Source organism: Rattus norvegicus, chromosome 5 (assembly GCF_021556685.1).
Source record: "Rattus norvegicus strain SHRSP/BbbUtx chromosome 5, alternate assembly SHRSP_T2T, whole genome shotgun sequence".
In the NCBI taxonomy this organism is placed as follows: Eukaryota; Metazoa; Chordata; class Mammalia; order Rodentia; family Muridae; genus Rattus; species Rattus norvegicus.
In genome coordinates this window covers 61,213,455-61,236,526 of record NC_141538.1, presented here as the reverse complement: position 1 = coordinate 61,236,526, position 23,072 = coordinate 61,213,455, and the positions used below count along the sequence as shown (strand labels likewise).

Genomic DNA, 23,072 nt, shown 5'->3' with positions numbered 1-23,072 from the left:
GAGAGGTTTAGGGAGTGGCCATCATGGCCTAAAATACTGCCTAGCTCCGGTTTTGTTATTATTGTTGATAGTAGAAACTCTATACCGTCCCTTGAGGATACCTGAGGCCACAAAAATTGTACTGAAACCCATTCGCCCATGACAAACCTTGATTTATAAATCAGGCATAGTAAGTAAGAGACAATAGCAGTAAACATGGAGCAATTTTATAATTGTTACCAATGTGTTATAAGTTATTTATGAATGGTGAATTGCTTCTGGAATTTTCCATGTGGTGTTTTCGAACAGTGGATCTGAGTGGAATGGGATGGGAAACTGAACAAGGTGGGGAGGACTCTAAGTCTTACTTTCGATGAATTTCCCCCTTGTCAGGGGCCAGGAAATGAACTGGGAGCCTTGTATGTTCTAGACAAGCACTCTACCACTGAGCCACACCCCCAGCCCAGCCTCGTGTGTGTGTGCCTATGCATGTGTGTTTGTGTGTTTGTGTGTGTCTGTGATGCATGTGTGTCTGTGTGCATGTCTGTGTTTGTGTTTGTGTGTCTGTGTCTGTGCATGTGTGTTTGTGTGTCTGTGTGTGTCTGTGTGCATGTCTGTATGCATGTGTCTGTGTATGTCTGCGTGCATGTCTGTATGCATTTGTGTCTCTGTGTGTGCATGTGTGCGTTTGCATCCACATGTAGAGTCTGGAGATCGGTGTCTCAGTCTTCCTCAGTAGTTCCCCACCTTAGTTTTTGAGGTCTCTCATTAACGCTGGAGCTCACTGACTGGTCTGGCTGGCTACTAGCTATGGGATCCACTTATTTCATCCTTCCCAATACAAGGATGCAGACTTGTGCCACCATGCCTGACTTTTATATGATGCTGTGGATCTGAACTCAGATTTCCAAGCAGTCAGAGCAAGTACTTTACCCACTGAGCTGGTCCGGTCCCTTACCTTCCAAAGTGTAATTTTGCCTCTAATTAACCTGGTTATCTTGTGTTGTGGCTGCCTAGTATCTTTTTAGCTTTTTAAGATTTTCTTAAAATTCTTAAATATTAATATGATTTAAATTTTTTAAAGGCAGAGTTTCTCTGTGTATCCCTGGCTGTCCTGGAACTTACTCTGTAGACCAGGCTGGTCTCGAACCCAAAGAGCCACTCACCTCTGTCCCCTGAGTGCCACTCCCACCAGGCCTAATTTTTTTTCCAAGATTTTGTTTATGTATATGAGTGCACTATAGTTCTCTTCAGACACACCAGAAGAGGGCATCTGTGAGCCACCATGTGGTTGCTGGGATTTGAACTCAGGACCTCTGGAAGAGCAGTCAGTGCTCTCAACCACTGAGCCATCTCTCCGGCCCCTAACTTGTTTTTAATTACAAAATTTGACTTTTCTAATTAGATTTTTTTCTCATATGATATACTCTGGTTTTCACTATGTGGTCTAGGCTGACCTGAAATTCACATCCTCCTGCCTCAGCCTCATGCGTCTTTACTAACCTCACTGATGATTTCTTAGTGTTCTTCACTCCAGGTTTCACTGTCCTGATCTTGAACACATTTTGCAGGGCATAGCTCTTTATTTCAGTTGAATTACTTCCTTGGGATAAATTCTTGGAAGGAATTTGTAGGCCACATATGGTCATCTTGATGACATAGGTTCAAACTGCCACATTGCTTTCTGAGAAGTTTGGGGTCATTCAGAGACTTTGAAATTCCTGACTTCTAAAGAATGTGAAGCTAAACAGAGTGCCGAGTCTATCTTGAGCCTCATGTGAACGTCTCCAGCCTTCGTCTCCCTTCCTTCCTCCCTCCCTCCCTCCCGTGTGTGTGTGTGTGTGTGTGTGTGTGTGTGTGTGTGTGTGTGTGATTTCCCAAGTGAGACATTCTGTTCCTGACAGTAATTCCCTCTAGGCTGTTCCTGCCCAGGTACTCAGTATTCTAAAAAGGAGTCTGTTGATTCTTTGTACTCCATAAGTGGAGATGGTTTATACAATTAAGAGTGACCTTTCCTCCTTCCTATGTGTAACGCCAACCCTGCAGAATAGGATTAGATGTTAGTTATAAAAACCTGACACTTTAAAGTGATACTGATCTACACCTTTGTGAGTTGGTTGCTGGTTACACACCTGCATGCAGCCAGCCACAGAAACTGTCAGTAATAGCTTCCGATAGACTAGCCTGGCCATTTAACGTGGGTGGACAAATTCCCATATAACAGCTCAGGTGTACAGAATCTAATAACAGTGCTCAAATCAAAGAACGCTGAAATGATGTTGGATTAAAAATAGATCGACGCGTTGACTAAAGTCTGCAGGTCTGAAGGGCTCCTATTTTCCTTGCATGTGCCTTTTTATTTGGCTTACGGGTGGAGATTGCATTCAGTACCTCATGCTTGTCAGGACAGTCCTTTTTGGGAGACTAATAAAAGCCTGCTTAATCGCATAAATGATAAAGTGATTAGAGCCAGTGATTTCTTTTTTTTTTTTTTATTAACTTGAGTATTTCTTATTTACATTTCAAATGTTATTCCCTTTCCCGGTTTCCAGGCCAACATCCCCCTAGCCCCTCCCTCTCCCCTTCTTTATGGGTGTTCCCCTCCCCATCCTCCCCCCATTACCGCCCTCCCCCCAACAGTCACATTCACTGGGGGTTCAGTCTTAGCAGGACCAAGGGCTTCCCCTTCCACTGGTGATCTTACTAGGCTGTTCATTGAGCCAGTGATTTCTAATGACCCCAAGTTTATAGATCCAGGCGATAAGGCCATTCTCAACGTATAAGGGACACTATCTTTCTGTACTAGGCTCCTCCTGGGTCTTCTACCAAATTCACAGTTCCCTTCTAACTTAATGGGCACTCTGGGTTCATTGAATCAGGACACAGTTGGTTTTACCTACATGAAATGGGATCAGGTCTTTCCTTCGAGTGTTGACAAGAAAATTCAGTGGCATGAAGCATGGAATTATTGATCAGTACTGTTCCTTGGGCACAGGAGGAGTGCACCGAGTTCCCTAGGCTGGCACAGTAAAATCACTTCCAAATAGAGAGATGTGAGACTCCAAAGCCTAGGGAAGTGGAAAGCTCAGAGCTGTCACCTCCCGGCCTGGCCAGTGTGGACAGACCTACTCCAGGCCACAAGAAGAAGGGCTTCCTCTTGTTAAATCCACACTGGGAACCTTTCTGGAGTTCGTGCTTCCTCCGTGTTGTAGGTGTTCATGGCTGTCTACGCACGTCCCTAGGTGGACGTGGTTTGTCAGTTTTCAGACCACAACAGTTGAATGTTTTGGGAAGAAGCCAGAAGGGAGTATTGGACTTTTTGTGGAGAGGTGATATTAATTTTAATGTTGTTAAAATTAAAAAGTGGGTGGAGAGGTGGCTCAGCGCGGTTAAGAGCACTCGCTCCTCATGCAGAAGACCCTGGTTTGATTCCCAGCATCCACGTGGTGGTTCCAAACCATCCGAAAGCTACAATTCCAGGAGCTCTGAAGCCCTCTTCTGACTTCTTTGGGTACCAGGCACACACATTGTGCACCTACATACTTAAAGGTAAAACATTCATACACATACAATAAATAAATCTTAAAAAATAAAACAGAGAATTCTACACAGAGAAACCCTGTCTTGAAACAAACAAATGGAGAACAAATATAAGTACCTTCAGCTAGGTGTACTTCTGGAATTTGGTAGAAAACCTAAGGCATAGGCCCGGGATAGACTTCTGTGTTGTACATAGGGGCTGGAGTTGAAATCCAGGATGCCCAGTTCAGATGTCATTTCTCTTGCCAATGTCCTGCAATCTCTGGGTCTCAGTTTATCACGAGGGTTTGCTCATTGGAATATCTTCCTGCCTGATGTTGCTAGAGTAGCCATGATTAGTTAAGAGGCTTCATTGTAAGATACTGGCGTGCTTACTAGTGCTGTCTTGTAAAGCTGGGGCAGTTGTCACTGGGCCTGGAGAACCAGATTGAGTCCTAACTGAAGAAACCCACACCTGCCCTGCCCTCACATGATGTTGCCCTTTACAAACTCTCACTTGAGAGCTGTGGACTTGAGTTACAAGATACACACACACACACACACACACACACACACACACACACACACACACACACACAGATGTTAAAACAATAAAAAGGGTGGTGAAGCCCCCTCCGTTCCTAGTCTGGTGTTTTTACCATTGAGAGGCTATGGGTCTTGACAGTGCTTGTTACTCATGTGAGTTTGTTTTGTTTTTGTTTTTTTGTTTGTTTTGTTTTTGTTTTTTGTTTTTCCTTTTTGGTCCATTATATTAATATATGCATATTTCATGTTGAATGATTTTAGCTATTGAGGCAACCTTGTATGCCCAGGATAAATATCACTTGGTCATGGTATTTACTGTGCTTATTTTTTGCTCGTTTGAGTTTGGTAGCATGTAGTTTTAGCTTTTTAATTGTAAGAAATTTGTCTGTAATTTTCTTTCCTTGTGACACCTTTGTCTGGCTTTGTATGAGGATAACAGTGCCTCAGAGGATGAGGGGGGGATATCCCCACCCACCTCTTCTGTGTTTGAAAGACTTGGTGTCCATTTGTCTAGCCCTTTTAAGCATCAGGTAGCCTTTTCTGGGGAAGCCACCTGGACCTGACTTTCCGTTTATATAGGAAGTCTCACTCATCTTTTAGTTTTATCTCTGCCATCTTTAGCTGCAGAGGCCCTCTGCTTTGTTGTCTTTCAGCTGTGACGTCAGGTGGTTTTCAGCATTGGGAAGGGCGTCATCACTCCTAAACTGGCACCCCAGCATTTTAATGCGCGTCCCTGGCACTGGATGGTGGGCAGAATGGCTGCCCGAGTGCTGGAGTTTCCTTGTGTCGTATCCGTGGGGTCCTTGGAAGTACCAGACTGCTGATCCATCCCATCGGCCAGTGATCAAAGTTCATCTGTGAAGGTCTATACATTTACGTCAATAGAGCTGCATTTCCCTGTAAGGTTGGGCGTTCTGGGGAATCTGGGGAGAAGGAAAATTAGCACCGACTATCTCTTAAGTGCCAGGCGGTGTGGTAAGAATGTGTGCATTCATAATGATCTCCACCCTTTAGGGGGAAACTAGAGATAGCTGCATTTATAATGGTTCTGATAGCTTAGTGTGGCCTGGAATTCGTGATTGGCTGATTGCCCAGATGGCCTATTAGGCTTTCTACAGTCTAAGGTTTGGTCCTGGGAGGAGGGACCCGTAAGTAGCATTGTAGGTCAGGAAATTGCATCAGGGCTCCGGGACTGATCAAAGGACCGATTTAGCAATACAGCTCTCCGTATGTACACGCTGGGATGCTAAGTTGCTGTTTTACCGGAAGAGTGGGAAGAGTAAAACTGCCAGCAAGTGCCTTAGAGTTCTGTGGGTGTGGCTGGCTGCACGACTTTGATCCCAGCACGTGGGAGGCAGAGGCAGGCGGGGATCCCTGTGAGTTTGAAGCCAGCCTAGTCTACAGAGCAAGTTCAAGTCCTGTGTAGTTCAGGGATACACAGAGAAACCTGTCTACGGGGAAAAAAAAGAAAAAGAAAAAGGAAAAGGAAAAAAAAGAATTCTGAAGATGCAGACAACCCTAGACAGAAAGTCAGAGTTTACTCAGGGAGCTGAGGAGTCAAAAGCCAGAGTAGAGAAGTAAGTTTGCTCTGGCCACAGATCCTGTCAAGCTGTCATGGCTAACATATAACTGAGACGAGAAGGCCTAGGAGTCAGATGCCTTCCTTCCACCCCCCACGGCTTGAAGAACACACCCTACTCTCCAAGGTCACTTCTTTCCCATCCACTTACCAGCCTTCAGTTCATGGCCCGTTATCAGCACTGCTCTATTGATTGGTTCTCTTGCCTTATTCATTATTGGTTGCATTTTGCCTTTGTTCTCATTTCTGTCATCAAACCCACAATGAGCAGTGCCACTCCTGTGTTTGCAGCACACGTGTTTCCATGTGCACAGAGAGACCACTGGAGTGTGCATGTATGCACTTCTAACTTAAAACTTTTTTGGGTCAACATGCAGTAAAGTTAGCTTGTCATGTAGCTGTATGGACTCAAACATGCGTATATTTGTGTAAGCATCACCATAATCAAAACACAAATTTAGTCCCTTCCAAAGCCCCAGTTACTAGTCAGTTTCCCATCTTGAACTCTGGAAAGCTCTGTTTTGTTTGAGATTAGGTCTCACTGTATAGTGCTCATTGTGCAGGCCAGTCTGGCACTGGAGTCTTCCTCTGTCCTAGAGTCTTACACATGATAGGTGTGAAGGGGGGAAGGGGGAGAGGAAGAGAGTGGGGGAGGGGAGAAGAGAAGAGAAGAGAAGAGGGGAGAAGAGAAGAGAAGAGAAGAGGGGAAAAGAGAAGAGAAGAGAAGAGAAGAGAAGAGAAGAGAAGAGAAGAGAAGAGAAGAGAAGAGAAGAGAAAAGAGTGTGTACATGTTTTGAGACCAGGTCTCTGCTATATAGTCTTGGCTGGTCTAGAATTCATGCTCCTTCTCAGCTTCCTGAGTCCTGACATTAGATGCATCACTATGCCTAGCTCCTTACAGAGACTCGTCTGTTGTACCAATACTGTGGTTAAATCAGAAATCATGTATTGTGTTCAGCCTTCCCGTCTGGCACAGTATCTCAGACTTCCTTTGTACTTTGGCAGAACCTTGTTGAAGAGTACAAGCCAGTTATTTTGTAGACGTTTCCTCGGGTTTGCTGTTCATTTGTGATTATTCTTTTTGTATATTTTGCGTGGACAGGGTCTTACTATGTAGTCCAGGCTAGCCTTATACTTGTGTTCCTCCTCAGTCTATTATTATGTAAATATTCTATTATTCTCCCGCTTTTCTTCATTGGACTGTTGTTCAACATCTGTAGCTATTTATTTTGTTCCTGAATCAATTACTATGATGGTTGATTTCTTTGTATTTGTAAGTTAACCCCCCCCCCAACACACACACCAATTCTCTTTTCCTCTACTCTTTGATTTATAGGTCAATGCAAAGTATGAATTCTTTTTATAAATTCTTTTTTTAATTATAATATAATTACATCACTTTTCCCTTACCTTTTCTGCCTCCAAACTCAAGCATACACCCCTCCTTGCTCTCTTTCAATTCATGGTCTTGTTTTTTATCATTAACTGTTGTTGTTGTTGGTGTGTGTGTGTGTGTGTGTGTGTGTGTGTGTGTGTGTGTGTGTGTGTGCATATATTTCTAAATACCTAAACAACCCGCTAGACTGTTGATTCTTGGATTTTACTTTATTCCGATGCTTTCTATCCGGGGCTTACCAGTGGGATTTTCTCCCACTGGCTAGCTGTTGTATCCTTTTTGATATAGTCTGTCATTCTCAGAGCAATTCTTTCAGGACAGACTGAGGTATTCAGGAGGCTGCTCTTTCCTTGGCTCTGCCCTGGCACCAGCCATTTCTTCAGTGAACCTTATTAGTTCTTTTCAGAGAGAATGTGTTTAGAAAACTAGAATTAGCTGCTACGGGTTCACTTTGGTTTTTAGGGTCCATTGCTGTTACCACATGTACACTTAGTCTGTTGATTCTGACTGTCCAGAGATACCCCATGGTATCTACCTATTCTGGTTTTCTCTCCTGTCTTTTCCTTAATGGCGAATATGCTCCCCATACTGCTTGCCCAGATATCACTATGCAGAGCATCCTCACACAGGACATCAGGATTAGACATGTGTGCTCCAAGCCCAGCTTTGTGTGGGACTCAGGTCCTCATGCTTGTGCAGTAAATGTTTTATCCACCGATCCACCTCCCCACCTACCATGGGGTTCCTAGGGGTCTTCTTTCTGGGATTGACAGATAAAGGCAGGTACACTTTATACAAATCCGGGCTAAGGGTAAAGGAGGTAAATCTCTGTTTAGGATTGCACCACATGAAATAAACATTCATACTTGGATTTCCTCCACAAAGGTGAACACCAGACTAACTAATTGGGCCATAGACATTCTTGACCTCTAGCCACAGACTCTGAATCCTAGAGGCTAGGATCTTCTGTTTTCAGTGTTGGTGGAAACCTTTTTACCTTTGAACAGAAGTAAACTGTCAGTTTACTCTAATTCTGGAATCTCCAAGACTTTCCCTGCACCATCTTGTTCCTACTGCCATAACGAACACCTGAGAAAAGTTTGACTGAGTAAAATGAAGTAAGACCCAACTTTTATGTTGCCTCCCTCAGTTTACTCCCTGGAACTCAAGATTGAGAAGGGTTCCCAGACAGAGATAGGGCCTGGCCTGGGGACAGCAGAGGCAGGACTGTTAGGATCACCTGTCCTCCGCTGTGTCATGACCATCAGAACCCTAAAGGTTTATTAAAGGCAAAGCAGGACAGCTTTTCAGATCCAAGATTGCTCCGGAGCAGTGTCGGCCCCTCTTGTCTTAACTCCCTTCGTGTGGAAGAACCGTGGTATCTCCTCCAGAAGATACTGGGCAGAAGTCTTCAGGATCTGCTTTGAGATGGGTTCTGACCCTTCAAGGTGATATAATCTGGTCATATCTTTGGTCTTTGTCCCCTTACGTGTATTATAAGTCTTAATGCATTTAATGACAGCTCCATGGATTGAATGGCCAAGACCGAGGCCTTTCTTGTCATCCCATGGCCTGAATCAGATTTAAGATTTGGAGATTGGGTTTATTCTCACAGGAAGGAATAGCGTAGGGTGAAGAGCGTGGCTTGTATGGCAGGGTGAGGCTCCAAAGAGAAAGGCAATGCATTTCATTAGGCTAGTCTGTCCTTCTCCACAAACTCAAATCCTAGGCCTGTGGCCTGGAGAGAATTTAAATTTAAAATGTAAATTATTTTGAGCAGTATCAGCAGCTGATGAATCAGAAGCTGTGCCTGGAAACCAAAAGCTTGCTGAGGAGAACAGAAATGAGTATCTTTGCTCAAGGAGAATAGAAGTGAATGTCTTTGCATGGGAGAATAGAAGTGAGTGTCTTTGCTATACGAAATGCTGTCTCAAAAGAAAACTAAATCTAACCAACCAGTCAAGCAAACAAAAACAACCCTAGCACTCATATCAAGATGCTGGGGAGATGACTCAGTGGCTAACATTAGCTGCTACTCTTCTAGAGAACCCGAGTTCAATTCCCCGCATCCACATGGGGACTCATAACTGTGCAGAATGCCAGTTCCAGGGGATCTAATGTCCTTTTCTCAGTCTCTGAGGACACTAGACACACATGTGGTACACATACATGAAAATAAAACACTCATACACATATAATTAAAGAAATTTAAAATAAAATAAAAATAACAGATGTGGCTTTCTGGGCTACTCAGAATATCTAGGCGAGTAGACACATTTCCCAGCGTGATTCTCCCTTCACTATACAGCTTGAGTGTGGCTGCAGGCTGGCTTTCTCACCACCATTTTGAAAGCCAACCACACAGTGCTTGAAGGCTGGGGAGGTCTTTGATAGCCATGTGTCACTGTGTGAGAAATGGCAGTTCCAGAACTTGGTAGCTCACTGTTGGTGAAGCCACTTTCTGCACCTGGAAGGTTACAAAGTGGGGCTCTGTGGGCTTGTGACAAAACTGTCCCAAGCAGAGAGGTGGACAGAGGAGGAACCCTCCCCACAGTGATGCAGTTTTCTGGCTTTGCTATACGAAACCCTGCCTCAAAACAAAACTAAATCCAACCAACCAGAGAAGCAAACAGAAACAACCCTAGCACTCATATCAAGATGCTGGAGACACCTTCTGGCTTTGCCTTGTCGGTCTGGTCTGGCAGGTTCCTTTATTTTTTGATCAAATAGTTTGTTTTGTTTTGGTTTGTTTTGTTTTGCCTCTAAGTGTAGAGTTCTTATACCACAGATGTGTTGTTTCCTCTTGGCAATGGGCTCCCCACCCCCTCCAGCTCTAACAGTGATGGTGATGGCAGAAGGAAGAGTGGGTGTGCAGCTTGTGTTCTCTGCATGTGCCCAAGACGTCATATAGGGAGAGAGAACGTTTCCCATAGCCCAGTCTAGGATTTGAACGGGCAGAGTTGTACACACCTGGAATCCCAGCGCCGAGAGGGAGACTCGGGATCAGTTCAAGGTCATCTCAGCAACACCATGAGTTTGAATCTTGTCTGGGTTGTGTGAGAATCTGTCTCAAAATAAAACACAAACGATATGGTTCGAATCTTAATTTTTTTGCATTTGTTTATTTAATGTGTGTGTGTCTTTGTGTGAGTGTGTGTGTGTGTGTGTGTGTGTGTTCCATGGCACACTTGTGGACAACCTATGGAAGGTGGTTCTCCTTCCCCCATTAGGCAACAAGATACGTTACCTGTTGGGCCACCTTGCCAGCCCTCCTTTGAAATCTTTATGTTGAAAGATATTTTCTCCGGAGGTGGAGCTAAAAGCTGCGATCACCTTTCCTGAGTTTAAGTGATTTTTAGCTCAGCGTTAAAGACACGCCCCAAAGGTGCAACAATGACAGGAATGTATGCCTTCAGAAGTAAATGCTGCTGAGTGTAGTGGTGCACACTTTTAATCCCAGCATCCTGTAGAGGCAGGCAGAGCTCTGGGAGTTCCAGGTCAGCCAGGACTGCAGAGTGAGACCCTGTCTCCAAAAGGGGGCGAGAAAGATAAATCATTTGTAGTGCCTTTGAAATCTTTTGAGACTTTAAATTTTGTTAAATTAAAAATTTAAAAGGACATTTTATGTATTTGGTGTGTGTGTTTGGGGAGCACATATCATGCTTGCACGTGGAAGTCACAAATTGTGAGTGATAGTCTCTCCATCCGCCTCCATGTTCAAATTCAGGTCCTCAGGCTCGGCAGCGGGTACCTTCATCCACCGAGCCATCCCACTAGCCCGGCTCTTGAAAAACAAACTAGCCTGTAGCATGTCTACTAGTTTACGTGATGTGGGTTTGTGTGTATGTGTACACGTGCCACAGCACGGGTGTAACAGAGGACATACCTGAGGAGCCGTTTGCTCCTTTCATCGTGCGGGTCCTGGGGATCACACGCGGGTCTTTAGGCCTGCTGGTGAGCACCTCACCCTCTGTGCTGTCGCAGTGGCCCTGGTTAGATTTAAAACAAGGTACGAAATGCTTCGCAGAGGAATTGAGAGTCCATTCTGATGGTCTTCACTCCACAAGTGCGTACAAGTCTTCACCTGGGGTTACCGGTGTAAGTGTGTTGTTTATGTCAGTAGCAGAGCAGGAGGAACCGTGTGTGTGACCACTTGGGTAAAGATTTTTGTTTCTGGTTTTGGGTGGGTTTTGTTTGTTTGTTTGTTTATGGTATTGTTGTTGGTTTATTGATCAGTTGGTTTATATGTTTATGTGTTAGAAGAAGAGGGAGCTCACTTTCACGTGGTTACAAATCTGTCCCTAGCTGAGCTAGTCACTTGTCTGCACTGATGTTGATGTGCCCTCTTTGGTACCAGTTCACCATGCTCACATTCCCCACCATAGTCTGCTGTGCAGGTCTTTCCCCAGCTGCCACACCGAGGGCCACTGGCCACTCCTTAGCCCACCCTCTGTATGCCTAGTACCACTGGTACATGGTAATGAGGTAAATGTCTCCGTGAACTTGGCATTGTGAATACTTTGAATATGTGGATGAAAATAAAGAACAAACCTCCTGGGAAAGCTTCCTGAGGGGTCATGTTAGAGGCATGAATAGCTTTGGTGATAACAGTCAGTGCGCATGCCTAGAGAGCCCTCCTCAAAGGGCTGGAGGAAAGGTTTGGGGTGAGCTCTCTGTAGCAGTTAGTGCTCTCATTTCTAGTTTAAAGACCACCTGAGTTTGTTTGTTTGTTTGTTTTGGGGGGGGTTGTTTTAAGATAGAGCTTCAAGTGGCACAGGCTGGTCTTGATCTTCTGATCCAGCTGTACTTCCCAGGTGTGAGATTGTTGGCTGCATTAGCCCTGGCTTCATAGTATCTTTCCCAATCCCAGACATGCTGTTGGCTGCTAGCTTCTGGTGCATTCCTGCCCTTTGGAATCACAAAGCCACAGAGAGGAAAGGTCCATCACACACACACACACACACACACACACACACACACACACACACACACACTCTCTCTCTCTCTCTCTCTCTCTCTCACTCGGTTGAACAGCACCTCACTGGGGGATAAGGCCTAGACAATGAGATCTGAGACCTGGCCCCAGAAGACAAAATCATAGCTCTTAGGGTGATTGTCTCCTGGCAATCCTACATGTTCTCTTGTATGTTCCCCAAATGGGGGAAGCTTCTTGCTCAGAAAATTTCCAGAAGAAATTTAGGGACCTGACCCTTGAATATCAAGAAGGGTATTTTAAAAGTAAAATTTTAAAAATCAACCCACTATCAAGATGCACCATGGTTTCTGATTTTCCTGGGTGTGGGCGGGAGACATTTGAACAGACCGAGAAGCCCTCGATGTGGAAGGCTCCACTAGTGGGGTGTGTATGGCCCTGGTCTCAGCATTTCGTGTGGTCTGGTCAGCTGTTTTCCCAACTCAACCTCAGACTAGGGATTATTTCCTTACTCTGCGGTTGCTCACTGGTCTGTCGGCCGGGAATCACTGAACTGGACGTTCCAGCCTGTTCTGCAGAAGTTAGAGGAACGAACCAGTGCCCAGCCAGCATGGAAGTTTTAGGGGTGGTTTAGATTAGCCCTGCTTTTGTTGTTGTTGATAGGAAGATTAAAGGTAGATAACGGCAGGTTTATTAGGAGGCAGCTCTGGGGTGGGCTCACTGATCTCACAGGTGGGGCCCAGTGAACTCACACATGCAGGCTAAAGCAAGGGGGTCACACATGCAGGCTAAAGCAAGGGGGTCACACATGCAGGCTAAAGCAAGGGGGTCACACATGCAGGCTAAAGCAAGGGGGTCACACATGCAGGCTAAAGCAAGGGGGTCACACATGCAGGCTAAAGCAAGGGGGTCACACATGCAGGCTAAAGCAAGGGGGTCACACATGCAGGCTAAAGCAAGGGGTCACACATCCAGGCTAAAGCAAGGGGGTCACACATCCAGGCTAAAGCAAGGGGGTTTTACAGAGCTTAGGCGAGGAGTGTTGATATGCCAGCTACGAGCTGGGGTGGTGTCCATACACGGTCAGAATCTGAGCCCCTGGGCAGGCACTCTTGGGTGGGTTGCTGAAAACCTATAGGGTGATGGCTTGTTAGCCCGGAGCTTTCTCCAAGCGGGCAGGGTTGGTAGAAGGAGGGCAGAAGGGGTTTCCCAGTTTGTGTAGGAGCTGAGCAGGGGTTCCAGCCTAACAGTCGGTGTTGTTTTGTTTTTTCAAGACAGGGTTTTTCTGTGTAGACCAGGTTGACCTCCAACTCAGAGAGATCCACCTGCCTCTGCCTCTGCCTCCCGAGTGCTGGGATTAAAGGTGTGGCCACCTCGGCTGGTTTAGCTCCGAGTTAGATACATACATGGGCATACGTGCGTTTCGGTTTGCTGTATCCTTCAAAGAAGCAGTGGAGTTTACAAAGTCGAACTCACACATTGAAGTTATTGAGCAACTTACACAAGAGGCCATGACCCGAACTCCCAGCTGCGAGGTCCACGTGGCAGTGCTGCTTGGGCCTGGGGAGCTGAGGACAGCTCACATCTGTGCTTATGTAACCCTGCTTCCCAGCCTTCAGAGGCAAGAAAACACACAAGCCAGCCCAGCAGGGCTGGGAGCCTGTAGAAAGAAGCACACGCCGTGCACCGTCACACAGCCGAGTGGGCGCGAGTGCCTTGGCCCAGCCTGAGGGTTACCATGAAATACTCAGGCCTCTGCTGCTTCCTAGTCCTCTTCCTGCGCTCATAGGCAGAGGTCCCCTGTTTGTGAATGACATCAGTCCTTGCCTGCCTGGAGTCTTGTAACTTTACTTTTTTCCAATCTTCTTTTTAATTATGGTTCTTAAATGCTTTAACGTCCTTTGTAACCCACCACCCTTCAGGGGTAGTGGAAAAGAAAGGATTCAGGGTGGTGGGGACCTGTTTAGAAAGACTCTTTGGAGCATCTCCCATCTGTGCTGTCTGGAAATCGGCAGCTCAGTTCACAGGTCAGCAGGCAGCGGCAGCTCGATCCACTTGCAAACACCTCACGGATACACTAACAGTTTGGCTCAGTAGAGTCAGGTTAGCAACAGCGGTGACACAACCTAGCAGAGACAGCCAGGCCTCAGCCTCCGATTGAGTCAGCAGGAGGGGCCAACAGGAACACTGGAGAAGTTTTCTGCTGCACCTCTCTCAGGGAAGTGAAGATCAGCAAAAATGTGAGACCCACAAGCATTGCACAGCTAGCTGTACCAGCAAGCCGAGCTCTATCTCCGTCACTCCGTGGAGTCCCATTTATTCCCTCCAAGCATCATGTGTCCTCATGGGCCTTGCCTCAGCACCGTCTTGCCTCAGCACGTGCATCTGATCAGCCTGAATCCTTGGAAGCTGCAACAAACTACAGCACACCGGAAGTTCTTTGTTGCATTTCTCTCTATGGTTTCCTGAAAAATCTTTCATCACCTGTCCTTTCACATGTTTGCTTTAGCAGAACATCCTCTCTCCTGTGTCTGTTCACGAGTCTGCCTTAGCCTTTCACACTGTGTCCACTTTAAGGAAATGTTCCTTCCCATGTTTGCTCCAGCAAAATGCCGTCCAACTGACTTTCCAAAGAGCCCTTAAGTTTCCACTCCGGCGTCTAGTTCCTTGGATTTTTCTCCTTGAGGTAGAGTGGGTGTGCAATGGGGGCTAGCCCCTACAGTATGGCAGAAGGCCTGCAGCTTCCTGACGCTGGAGTCAAGGAGACATTCGCCTATGGGCCTGCTGCTGCTGGGCACTCTTCACTGCAGAGGTGTGAACTGCAGGATTCCCAGAAGGTGGGGGTGTCAGGGAGGTGGGGGCGGGGGAAGAGTCGCCCTGTGGGAACAGGTGTGGGGTAAGGTTCCCTCCATACCTTGGGGATATGATGAACTGTGGGAGCGATGCAGAGGGGAGCAGGGACGTGAGAATGGCTGATCCGTGGCCAAGCTCTGTGGCGCCATTGGAAGAGCATGTTCCAGAGTGTTTACATTTAGACTTAGTACATACCCAATGAGGAGCTTGTGGGAGGTGAGGACATTCTTGTCTGGGCTCTTTCTCCTGTCCCCTCAACTCACCCTTCTTGAGCTGGCATACAGATTGGCACTCAGTCGGTACCCAGAGCACTGGCGACACAAATGCTCTTATCAATCACAGGGAGCGTTTGAGTGAAACAAATGTTTCAGAATGAAAGCTGGGCTTGTTCTTGGTAGGGTCCCAGGGACTTGGTCAGCTTGTTATTGATACCTCTGTGTGTCTGCCCGTGAATGCATGTCATATATATGCATTTGTGTGACAGAGGCACACACACACACACACACACACACACACACACACACACACAGTGGGGGGGGGCGGTGTTGGGAATGGAAGATAGACTGCCCATGTTTGCTCCCTGGCTGGGTAGACAGCAATGTTGCCAAGGGATCGCTGGAGGACAAATAAGTTTGACAGGAGGTAATGAAGGGCCCCTTGAATAGGTGTTACTTGGGATAGGTTAATTGAGGTGTCTGTGGTACCTAGGTGGCTAGCAGAAAGATCGGGAATGGTCATTTCACCTGGGTGAAAGGGACAGTGATTGTTACCAAGGGAAAAGGCTGAGAAAAGGTAGGTGACAGGTAGGAGAGACATGAGTGGGCGTGGTGCTGGGTGATTAAGTTTTCTTCTTACCCATCTACCCATCTAGGCTATTCATTCTTCCTTTCTGCTTGGTCATTCATGCCATCTTGGGAGCAAGAAAGATGAGAATAGGGGTTCTCAGAAGATGCTAGTTTGGGGTCTGTTCTTCCTGACTTTAACCAGCGCTCTAAGATTGTCAGGAGTCCATCTGGCCCAATATTTGCAATTTATGAATGGGAGTAGATGGAAGTTATTCAAGGATCATCCAGTCACTGATGCGGCTGCACCAGTGACTCTTTATTTGGGGCTCTTTACCTCAGCATCTTTCCACAGAGGCAGCACAGGACACTTTTGGCCCTGCAGGTGTATACTGCGGTGGCTTGGCAGACCACATGTGAACTCCTGCCTTCTGGGTTGGTTTCAGAAAGTATCGGCAAGTGGGTAGGAAGGCAATCCAGCTGCCTCTTAGGGTCTTGTAAATGGGGTTTATGTTTTTCAATACCTCTTCAGATGGCATGGGGCCTTCTGAGGAAAGAGGAACCCAGTGGTGGGTCATGAGTCCACTGTACCTTGGCATCTCCCAGAGGTCTTGTGTTAGGGTTGAGGAATTGAGCTCCTAAGCTTACTAGGTCTCAAGAGTGGGACTCTCTAAGGACCTTCATTGTTTGAAAGTTTGAAGGCTTGTGAAAATGAACCACCAAGTTCTCTGTTGTCCAGTTTACCAGAAAGAGTTATTTGGGGTCTGGAAAGGTGGCTCAGTCGGTCAGGTGCCTCCCTTACGAGCATGAGGGCCTGAGTGCAGATCCCTGGCTCCGAGGTTTGGCTGCAGACATCTGCATCTCCAGTTCTGGGGCAGGGAGCGGGGACAGAGACAAGCAGATCCCTAGAGCTCAGCCTGGCTAAGTCACTGAGCTCCAGCTTCAGTGAGAAAATTACAGTGTCTCAAAAATTACAGCAGAAAACAATCAAGGGAGTGTTGACCTCTGGCTCCGGACCCACCCCTCTGTACACACTCATAGGAACACATATACACACAGCACGTGGACACATTAAACCCAAAATCTTTGGGCTTTTTGTTAATGTCCCTCCCAAGATCAGCTGAGTTGGCTGAGACTGTGTATCTGGGCCAGTGTCCTCATGAGATCCTCATGATAGGATTGAGATCTGCTGTACCAGGTGACCGGTGACCACAGACACTGTCCTAGAGTATAGTGCCCACTCACCACAGGGTGTCTTGGGAGGTCAGAGCTAGGACAATAGCACTGTTGTTAAGAACTGGTTCTGCGGGGTTGGGGATTTAGCTCAGTGGTAGAGCGCTTGCCTGGGAAGCGTAAGGCCCTGGGTTCGGTCCCCGGTCCCCAGCTCCGGGGGGGGGGGGGGACAAAAAAAAAAAGAACTGGTTCTGTAAGACCCCTGACCTCAAAAGGGAGGTCACAGGCTGGGTTCAGGGAACAGCTTCTTTTGAGTTTGAGGCTGTCCTTCCTTGCCTAAGCTCTGTGTTTCTCAAGGAAGTCAGAGGATGAAGTTCTGTGGAGGCTTGCCTGTCAGTTCGAAAGTTAGTTGGTTCGGGGAAGTGGGAACGGCTAAGGAAATAGGCAGCCAAGCCAGGGAAGATGCTGGAGTGGTGGGCCTGTTGTTGAAGGTGGCTGACTTCGCTTTGTGCCAGGCCACACAGCTTTCGCCATGAAGGAGGTTCAATCAGAACTGTCTCAGAAGAGAATGAACTAATGGGAACAGGCCCTGTGGTGAAGGAGCAGGGAGATAAGATTGAGGAGGATCCCCGGAAAGGGAGAGAAGGTGACAGCTGTCCAGAAACACTTACCAGACAGGAGACAAAGGACATGGCTTCCTTTGTTAGAGGTAGATTTTAGGAAGGGAACTGCTCCCTGGGCATGTGAGCTGGTTTTTTTTTTTTTTTTTTTTTAAATAAAAAGGACAGATTGGAGCCTGCCCAGAGGTGGGTAGGTGTGCGTGTTTGTCATTCGTGTAATTCAGGTGACTCTAATCTGCTTAGCGTCCCACCTTCTGTGGCTTCCTCCCTGTGTTCTAGTGAATCCGGTCACCGCAGAATAACAGTTCCCCAAATGACAACATCAGTTCAGTGATGATGTAGTCAGGCAGTGGTGAGATAACTCCAAGGGACTTCTTGGCTGCACAGGTTTTTTTCAGTGTCCTTGGGTGCTTTCCAGAAGCAGGATTTAATCTACATGGCTGCCATCTTGACTTGTCCTGAGCATCTACTGCATCTTGCTGGGGCTCGTGTTTCTGGAACCTATTGAGGATGTCTGAGGAGTGTGGAGCACTAGGTCTGAGCGTGCAGTCGTGGGTCTCTGCCTGGACCACTCTGTGTTCTACAGGCTCCTTTCCTCCCTTTGCTCTGACCATGTCAGAATCTGCTGTCTGCCTTCCCCTAGTCTTTAGAGCCAAGCACTTTCTTTTTTTCCCCTTCCTTTCTTTTTTTTACATTTTAAAAATATCATTTATTCCTAAACACTTAATGATTATTATTAATTAATTACCATCAAAAGCCTAGGGCCTAGTATCAATCCCACCTCTGCTGCTGACTATGCTTCTGTCCCATTCATTCATATTCATTCTCTCTCTCTCTCTCTCTCTCTCTCTCTCTCTCTCTCTCTCTCTCTCTCTCTCTCTCTCTCGTTTTTGTTTACACTCCAGATCTTATTCCCCTCCTGGTCCCACCCATCTCACCAGACCTCTAAGCTCCCTGGGGCCTCCAGTCTCTTGAGGATCCCTCTTCTCTGACTGAACCCAGACCCTGCAGTCCTCTGATGTATATGTCATGGGGGGGGGTCCCAATTCAGCTGGTGTATGCTGCCTGGTTGGTGATCCAGTGTCTGAGAGATCTTGGGGGTCCAGGTTAATTGAGACTGCCGGTCCTCCTACAGGGTCGCCCTCTTCTTCAGATTCTTCTGGCCTTTCCCTAATTCAACCACAGGGTGAGCCAAGCACTTTCTTGCTGATCCATTCTCCTTCCAGGCCAGGAACTCTGGAGCCATCCTGATCTCGCCTTCTCCATTCTTACCGCTACTTTACCAGCCGTTATTTCTAAGTTTTGTTTTTTTCTTTGAATGATCTTTCTCGCTTGTTCCTTTTGTGTCTCCTCCTTTTCCTCTGGGATCTCATAGCCTCCATCCTTCTCCTTTGAGTCCCTTCTACTCCCCGACTGGCTTCATTTTGAATCTGATTTCCTCTACAGTGATTCGCCCACACCACACCCCCTCCTTCCCTTTCCCCAGTTAGATTAGGTTTAGAAAGAGCCATGTTAGTTGTTTGTGTAAAACCACACTGATGGCAGGTGGCAGAGCTCAGGATTTCTGAGAAAGTGCTTTCTCCTCTGTACCACACAGTCAAGTGGTCCGAGCAGAAATTGATTCAGTTTTGCAGTGCAGCCTGAGAGGGAGGGTCTCTTGGGCGGGGAGTGCTCCACTCTCTGGGTTTGCCCAGTACTGGGAGTTCCTGGAACAAGGTTTCCTGAGGTGGCTGGTCACACTAGGGCTAGACACGAATGCCTTTTCTACAGCACCCTGTCTCCCTCTTCCAGAAGGAGGAGCTGTCCCCTCTGTAGCTTTGGTCTGGTCAGCTAATGCAGTCTGCAGCAGAGTGGGCCCTGTGGCTGGCTAACTTCTTCCTTCCACCTCTCTAGTTGGCCCCATGGTGATTGACTTTAATATTCCTGTGGATCTGGAGCTTTTGGCAAAGAAGAACCCAGAGATAAAGATGGGCGGCCGTTACTTCCCCAAGGACTGTATCTCCCCTCACAAGGTGGCCATCATTATCCCATTCCGTAACCGGCAGGAGCACCTCAAATACTGGCTGTATTATTTGCATCCAGTCCTTCAGCGCCAGCAACTCGACTATGGCATCTACGTCATCAATCAGGTGAGGTTTGGGAAATGGGACAAGGGAGGTAGACCTCAGGGACACCAATGTGTGCTCAGTTAGTGCTGAGTGATCTCATTTTACAAGGACGTGCCAACTCTGTCACTGCTGCTGTTCTTCTTTAAACAGTGTGGCGAGCTAAGTGCCAAATGGTATGCTGGCTTGTTAATATAGCCAAGAGAAATAGATACGGTGTACTTGGCTTTTTAGACGTAATCTTCCAGCAAAAATGAAAGAAAAAGGCATCTCCAATGATCACCAAGTAAAACACTGATTATTACCATTTTTAGGTTGCTATATAATAATAATTCCAAAACAATCCATTTTTGTTTCAGACTTTTGGGCAACTTTGAAGTTTATCCAGCTGGGCAGTCAGTATCTTTCTTCTGGGGCATCCATAAGAGACCATGTGTATGTCTCTACAGCCAGCCCTGGGTGAAAAGTCTGGGGAGCCCTATTCTAGAGCCTCAGAGAGTGATATGGATTAGGCTGTTTCCTGCTGCACCTCAGACTGTGTGTGTCAGGCTCTCATCTCTGAGGAGACAAATGCTGAAAGCTTACCAGCCTCTCTCACCACAGCCCAGAGATTCAAATAGATCTAAACCCTGTAAAAGGTTCTTTGAGGCAGGGTCTGACTATGTAGCCCTGGCTGTCCTGGAACTCATTATGTAGACTAGGCTGGCCTCGAACTCACAGAGCTCTGCACCAGCCCCTCCTCCTGAGTGCTAGGATTAAAGGTGTGCCCCGCTGCCTGGCTCACAGCTGTTTTACATTGTTAACAAACTGTTTGTGGCAAAGTCTTCACCTTCCTCATGTGGGCTGGATGCTTCAGGATGGCAGCCTCTTACACTTCCTCAGGCATGGCGTTAGCCGCTGAGGCAGCCCTCGGCTATCCCAGCTTCCCTGCTGAACATAAAGCCCCTGACTTTGATGGAAGCAAAAGGAAAAGAGAGAAAGAAAAAAAGAAAAAGAAAGAAAGAAAAGAAGATAGTAGCGATCTCACTGCCTCAAACAGGCTCAAAGTTTATGTTGAAGTACAGAGGCAAACAGTGTTTGCAAACACATTTCAGTGAGACTTGGCACCCAGGTAAGTGAGACTCATCAATGCACCTAGGTTACAGATATGTACATGAACTTCACTATCGGGGGTAAACCTGAAGTACCACGTTATATTCATGGGGAAAACAGTAGTGCTCGTTAAGCATACTGAAAAAAAGCAAAGTTTTCCATTTTTATTTAATTCATTTATTATTTTTAAGTTCTTGGTGCGTGCCTTCAATCCCAGGCCTCTGGAGGCAGAGGCAAATGCTGATCTCTGAGTTTGAGGCCAGCCTGGTCTACAGATCAAGTTCCAGGACAGCCAGGACTACACAGAGAAACCCTGTCTCAAACAACAAACAGTGTGTGATTGGACAGTGATTGGACAGTAAGCTTTAGAAGCTCAGAGGAAGGAGAGAAGGCTATGCCCCAATATATTTAGTACAGGAGTTCCTAAATATTCGAGGAAGGCAGATCTCATTGTTATAGAAGCTTCCATGCCCCGGCACCCGGTGACTTCCGGAAGTACTTCCTTAGCTAGTCTAGACAGAGAGCAGTTTTCCAAGAATCACCTCCAGATGATGTGTTCTGTGAGTCACATTTTGGAGAAAACAACCCTAAATTACCCTCTCTCTGCTTCCACCTACTTTTCCTGGGATGCTAGGAACTCCCCCTTTCTCTTTTTTTCCCCACTTGCACCTTAGCATCAGAGAAGGAATCTCTTAGGAGGCAGGGGGTGTAGCTCAGTGGCGGAGTGCTTGCCAAGTATTCATGGAGCATTAACTCTGAGTGCCAGCCTTGAAGCAAAGCGAAAAAATAATTTACTTCCTCATCGCTGTTTGCTAGGGCTTGCCCTAGAGGGGAGGGAGTAAAAACTCCCGCTCTGTGTCAGAGAGAAGAAATAACCAGTAGAGATAAGTACTGGATGCATAAGTAACAATGGGTTGCAATGAAACTCCACTTAGGTTCTCAAGTTCTATGGTGTCCTCCCACTGGGCCACAATAGTGCTTTTGGAGGCCATTTGTCCTCTTCCTGGTGTTTCTCAAAGCCTGGTCTCCAGGGCTGTGAGTGAGCCTCATACCCGGAGAGCCATTTCCCAGTCTGTGATCATAGGCAGGCCTCGGAAGCCCTCAACTACTTAGTAAACACGAGCTGTTTTCCCTCCCCACCCCTTCTTGGCTGTTGCCTCTGCCTGGTACCTTGCTGATAAATTCCTTACTGTTCTTCCTGCCTCCTGCTTTAGCCCAATGTAGTGCCAATATCAGGGTCTTACCTCCTACTTGTTAGGGCCTCTGTGGGGTTAGAAGATAATGAAAATCCGTGTGAGTCAGACGACAGGCCCTCAGAAGACTCAGGGCCATGCCTTAAAAACTTCTTTAGAGGAGCTTGCATCCGAAGTCCAATGAGTTTTTATGGTTTATGTTTGCAGTTAACTTTGTTCAGCCATTATGAGACTTAAGCTCAACAGAAGTGTGCTGGAGGGATGTGTGGGAGGCCCTCCCCAATTGTTGAAGAGAGGGGCAAAGGTGTCCTTTGGGTTTCTGTCTCTCCTCTTGCCATGCATATGCAAGGCCTGCTAGAGTCTTAGCACATCCTACTTGGCACTTCCTACTCTGACACTTAGGTATCTGGCTAAGTCCTGCACTGGGATGGACCATGTTGTGGAAGTGATTGTCAAGGTGTCATATAGGAAACAGGGAATGCATTCTGTTGCTCACACTTCAGTTAGGAAAGCACAAAGCCAGGTAATAGGAAGGCTGGCACCTCGTAGCACCAGCCTTAAATGGAAAAGAAAGAATGAAAAGCAGAGGTGAGAAGCTTTAGAGAACGTCTGTCATAAACTACAGCCAGTCACGCCCACTGCGGTGCTTTGTCCCAGAGCTGGAAGCTGAGAGTTCTTTCCCAGCATCACTTACATCTTTGTCTCCTCAGCGTTCTGACTCTGCCCATGCTGTGTCTTTAAAGCCTTCAACAACTTCCCCCAGCCATAGGCAAGGGCCTGAGTGACCTGAAACCTTAGCATGTGATGCCACCTGGGGACTAGCCCTGACCTACCTCCAGCCACTTCTCCTTGTCACCCTTCATACAGTGACCACAGGCAAGCTGTCCGTCATCCTCACCCGGACACTCGTCTCCTTCCCCTTGTGCCTCTGCTTACTCTGTGCATGGGTCTCCCCAGTGGCCTTTTCTGGATATTTCTCAAGCCCCTCTCCTTTACCTCATTAGCTCTGTGAAGCCCCTGAATAGAAGTGACCTCTCTTTCTTCCCTTGGTACAAGGGACAACTATCATTTTTGTGCCTCATTTTGGTCCTTGATCCTTGGTTCCTGGCCAAACTCATCCCCACATGCCTGACCATGGATCTCCTCCACAGTCTAGAATGGACGCTGCCACGTTTGGAACAGGGAGATCTTTCCTTGAGTCCTGCTCATTTATTGATACCCACACTCAGGACCCCCTGCCCCTGGTTCCTAGCTGACTCCACTCCTGCTAGAAGCAAAGTCTCCTCTCCTAGCTTGGCCATA

General features: G+C 47.0%; 1 protein-coding gene across 2 annotated transcripts in view; it reads left to right on the top strand.

Annotated features, from left to right (window-relative positions):
- Positions 1-23,072, top strand: part of B4galt1 (beta-1,4-galactosyltransferase 1) — a 46,870-nt gene that overhangs the window by 9,956 nt on the left and 13,842 nt on the right. For both annotated transcript variants that reach the window (NM_053287.1, XM_087660344.1), the window contains 1 exon segment: positions 19,274-19,509. In NM_053287.1, the coding sequence (NP_445739.1) occupies positions 19,274-19,509 (236 nt within the window).